Below are 4,806 nucleotides of genomic sequence, written 5' to 3' on the forward strand. Positions count from 1 at the left end.
GTTAAACATAAAGGCTTCCGAGAAGACTATTACCCGTCTGACAGAGAAGCACGCAAGCAGGTCACTCGACGGGCTGGACCCAGAACAACCTCGAACCTTACCGCAGATGCGCAGGCATCACAGCCGACAGACCAAATGCCGAGCAGAGGGCAGGCCAGCGCGGTCCAAAACCAAACGGCCTCCTCGGAACAACGCGGACTCTTCGGAACAACGCGGATTCTTCGGAACAACATGGTCTTATTGAAATAACCCGATTGCTTCGCAACAAAGCGGCCTTCTCGCCACCCCGTGTCCGCCTCAAAACAGCGAGGTTTCTGGCAAGATGCAATGTGACATTGTGTGCTGGAGTACCCCGCCAAACGGAAGCTGGACAGGGAATATCTCATTACACCTTGAAGTGCCTCATATTCTCGGGATTCGTCATCATGTGCATCGTTGGTAGTACAGCGCAGCAGACCACGGCTGCATCAAAGCTTAAGGTAGAAGACGCCAGTGATAGAGCAGATTGTCAAATTACTGAACTACCGTACACTCACTGAATATCACCCCATGTACTCTCCCGCTGCTGATCTCAGGCTTCGCTCAAGACACGGCCGATGGCATACTGCCAAATCTTTGGAAGAAGCCACGAGCTGGATTGCCGAAAACGAAACGACTCTGGATATAATGGCCAGTTACTTCATAGACGAAAGCCCATATCACACGTGAGTAGCTTCTCAAGATGAGTCTCTTGACTTTATGGAAATGTAGAGAACAACAAAGACCCTCAAGATCCAAGCCGGGGCCGCACACCACATACGTGGCTCTTTACTTTGCTGCGGCGAGACACGATGCAACAGTAGACATCCTCTGGCCATTCAAAGCAGCTCGAAGCTCCGTATCAAAGTCCATCTCCCACGCGTCTTTCAGATGTCTTGGCTTCCACCCCAAATTCCGTCTTGCAATAGTTCCCTTCATCTTTCGGTGTCCGGCATACGTCTTTTCCGTTACGGCAATGTTACCTGCAGCCAATTTCGCTGCTGCATCCTCAATACTAAGCTGATGGGTCTCTTTTGCCTGCGGTGTGCCCTCCTTGGGGAGATTACCATTCGCGAATGCAAGATCGAGGCACTTCTTCGCCACATCTGTTGCCAAAGCTCTTCCAACGGCTGGGAAGATAATACCCCTTCTGCCGGTAGGGATATTTTCTCCTCCAGTTTGGATGATGTTGAGTACGCAAAGCACGTAAAGATCTGCCAAATCCGCAATATGCACCCAGTCAAACACCCCTGTGCCGTTACCACAGCTGAAGGCGTAACCTTGTTCAAGCACGAAAGCCATCGTCAGGGGAATCATCAAGCCAGCCTATTGAAAGAGTCCTGTGCCGGTGCCGAAGATGATGGGCGCTTGAATGCTTACTGCATTCACGTTCAGATCATCTCCTGTGCGAAGGACGATGAGTTCTGAAGCGCGCTGGGCGTACCATTCATTCTTGTTCTCCGCCTCTTCGAAAGCGAAGACTTCGTCGGCATTGGCGTCGTCATATTCCACATTCGGGCGTCCCACGCCCGTCACGGGATTATCGGAGATATTGGAGCAGCCTGACGTGTGAATGACCCAAACCGGTGCAGCGGTCTCAGCTTTCCGCTTCGCGAGACCAAGAACAACTCCCTCGGCGGAAGGCGGGTGGAAGCCTGACCCAGCGTTGATGACGATATCGTGCTTGGAGGCGATCTCGGTGATCGCATCTACATCGTCAAGACTGGAAATAAGGGTGGGATTCACACGCGATCCATAGTTTTCTGTAAGCTTTGCGAGTCGGTCCGGGCTGCCGCGAATGGGAGTTGTGATCGGGTTGGTACTGGTGATGACTGACGTCAGGAAAGGATGGCAAAGCAAATGATGGAGAACGCTGCCACCGATATAGCCAGTTGCACCCAGCAACAGGATCTTTGGCGTCTGAGATGACATTTCGGAAGTTTATGAAGTACAGATGTGTCTGATAGGTCAAGAAAAATACGTAGGTAATTGTTCTTGGTTGGCAGAAGTTGGGAATGCGCGGGATGGGGTTTTTATGCTGCGAGATAGACGTGGGCTACATTGGCTGATAGTAACAGCCGATTGACCGGGACAACCCAGCGCACTCCAAACACACGGAAGTTTGGACGGACCCCGCAAGAGGTGGTACAAGACTTGTGGTGAGGTTGGTCCATCACAGCCTTTCACGGCAGACCGGCCTAGCCTTGTGCTTACGCCCGAACACCACCGTAGTGATAATCCGCTGTTAAGTCCCGAACTCTGGTCCTTCAAAAAAGAGAGCCAAGAGGCTTGATGGGTACGCCGCATAGTATGGTATAAGGACTACCATAATACGTGGAATGCCAAGACCGAGCCATTCTCGAGTCAAGGCCAAGGTGTCATCCGGAACCGACGGCCCCATAGACGGCACTGGGAGTGCAAACAAGGACCTGAGCGACACTGAAGGCTTCACTCGTGTAACTAGAACCACGCCAGTGGATAGATTGCCCAAGACACTGAACTTGAAAAGAGGCAGGCCCAGAATGCGGTATGCGAAGACACCATGCAAGCATGGCAATTTGGAGCGTTTAAATCCGTTAACCCCGAGTAACTGCGTAAAGATCTCGGCCAAGCATCCTCCAACTCTAAAGTCGGCTGCCCTATGTAGTTGTGAGTGAGTCGTCGGGGGTGGAGTGTGCCTCCGATTCCAAGTCTGGGCGGGACTGAAGGCGCAAAAATTTGAGTATCTAGCCATTCTGTTAAAGCCAGCAATATCCTCCCTCACCAAAGTAGCCATTTGTCACCGGGCATTTGAAACGCCAACGAATTATACGTACATAGCATCTTGAATCCTGCCTTCTGTTCCTCATCAACTGCTCACAGCCAAGTCTTTATGTGGCCACCAACTTTCTTCGTTTCTGCTGCGGCAGTGTTCCTCTGGTCTGGAGGAGCTGTCTACGGTCAAGAGCTTCCTCATGTTGGGCACATCGACTTCCAGGGCCGCTTCCTTGTAGCCATCTCAGATGCGGACATGGTGTCTTCGGCTTATACGGACGGTCAAATTGGACCACCTCAGGGTTCGGATACCCTGTCTATCATACAGATTACAGACAATCCCGAAACTTGGAAAGTCTCAAATGTATCTGTTGGAAATGCAGTAGTTGGGCCGCCCACAGCAATGACGGTTACTCCAAATGGTCGCTATGCGATTGTTGTTGAGACTCTTGGGCCACGGTCGTCTGCAAACCCAAACACTACGATGTCGGAACTACCCTCTTCCCGGAAAATCACAGTCATCGACCTCATCGACTTGGATAGACCTGCAGTAGTGGACACCGTTGAAGGTTTTCTTCAACCTTCAACCGTGTCAGTCAATGCAGCTGGGGACCTAGTTGCGGTTACACATACCCTTGCTGGATCCGGAGTCGAGACACCGGTTGCTCTGTATCAATTTCAGCAAGGGAAGCTGTCGCTTTTGTCAACACCTGCTATTCCTGACTGGCCTTCTGGAAATCTTCTGATGGACGCGGCTTTCCACCCAGAGCTGGATATCTTAGCCCTCACAGACTACTCACAACCCCGTTTGACTCTGGTCAGAGTAATTCGACAAGGCTCCGAAACTAAGCTAGAACGATGGGGAAATTCGTTGAGTCTGGAGACGGCACCATACACGGCGAAATTCACACCGGATGGACGATATGTTCTTTCTAATGCCATGTATGTGGGCCCAGATATCGAGGCGCCTCGAGGAACGATTTCTAGCATTCGTCTGGAAGCATCACAAGAACAAAATGGGGACCCTCACCATAGCATTGTCTCTCGTGCTGAAGTCGGAGTCATGCCGGAGGGACTTGCAGTCAGCCCAGATGGGCTGTGGGCAGTAACTGCAAACCTGGAGCGAAGCACGCCTGCACTCGACAGCCCCAGCCAAGGATTCTTCTCATCCCTCAGCTTACTACGCGTGGAGCCTGCCAATGGTACTCTATCAACAGTTGGCACTTACGCCTTCGACGGTATACTACCTGAGGGGGTCGTGTTTGACAGCTCCAGCCGTTTTGTGGCTTCGACGACATTCGACCAGTATGATGGTCGTATTCCTGGGGGCAGCATCGATATGTGGCGAATTTCGGGTGATCATGCCGATCCTACTCGTGTAGAGTTTGTTAAGACGAGTGTTTCGGTTCCTGTTGTACGTGGTCCACACGTCATTGCTATGGTAGGGTAATTGAGGGCTACTCAGCGCGGTCTGTGGGTTATGGGGATGCTTGAGGCGTATTCACCAATAATACAAATCTTGATAGTTCTCTCATTACAACCATCAACTTATTCGTCTTCATGAAGTATGCTCTATTCATGGCTTTTATCTTGGACAGGCCTTATGCAAACAAGCACTGTCTTGGGGCTGGCTTCAGTTATCGACCGACCGGAATATTGAAGAGTCTAGTGTATGGCCGTTTGCCCTCGAGTATCTTGGCTGCGCTCAGAACTCTTCCCTTGGCCTTTGTATGGTCCTCAATGGTCTGAGGTCTGCTTAGCATTGTCGAACATGTGAGGCGGCTTTCCAGAGCTTAGTGCGATCGGCGTGCATATCTTGAAGTTGCGTCAATGAACCAGGCAACAGGTCTGCGCCCGGCTCAAACCAACCATAGTGATCGGTCATCAACTTGTCACATGTCAAATATATCACGTATGGCTGAAAGACTAGAGGCCATAAATTACGGTTGAGACCATGACTGAGGGCTTGCTTGCATGCCGCATGATGCAGAACGCGAACTTTCTCGGCTCCGGTAGGGTTGGGAGATGTGCTGG

At 51.3% G+C, this 4,806-nt stretch overlaps 2 protein-coding genes across 2 annotated transcripts; one reads left to right on the top strand and one right to left on the bottom strand.

The window, feature by feature from the left end:
• Positions 1-807: 807 nt before the first annotated feature.
• GCG54_00015618 (uncharacterized protein) lies at positions 808-1,950 on the bottom strand (the record flags this gene model as incomplete). The annotated part of the gene is made up of 2 exons (XM_045415396.1): positions 808-1,344; positions 1,399-1,950. The coding sequence occupies 2 exons, from the start codon at positions 1,948-1,950 to the stop codon at positions 808-810; spliced, it is 1,089 nt and encodes a 362-aa protein (XP_045259195.1).
• Positions 1,951-2,890: 940 nt separating this feature from the next.
• On the top strand, positions 2,891-4,222 carry GCG54_00015619 (uncharacterized protein; the record flags this gene model as incomplete). The annotated part of the gene is made up of 1 exon (XM_045415397.1): positions 2,891-4,222. One exon carries the CDS (start codon positions 2,891-2,893, stop codon positions 4,220-4,222), a length of 1,332 nt encoding a protein of 443 aa, XP_045259196.1.
• Between the last annotated feature and the right edge of the window lie 584 nt (positions 4,223-4,806).

Source organism: Colletotrichum gloeosporioides (assembly GCF_011800055.1).
Source record: "Colletotrichum gloeosporioides strain Lc1 chromosome Unknown consensus_80, whole genome shotgun sequence".
In the NCBI taxonomy this organism is placed as follows: Eukaryota; Fungi; Ascomycota; class Sordariomycetes; order Glomerellales; family Glomerellaceae; genus Colletotrichum; species Colletotrichum gloeosporioides.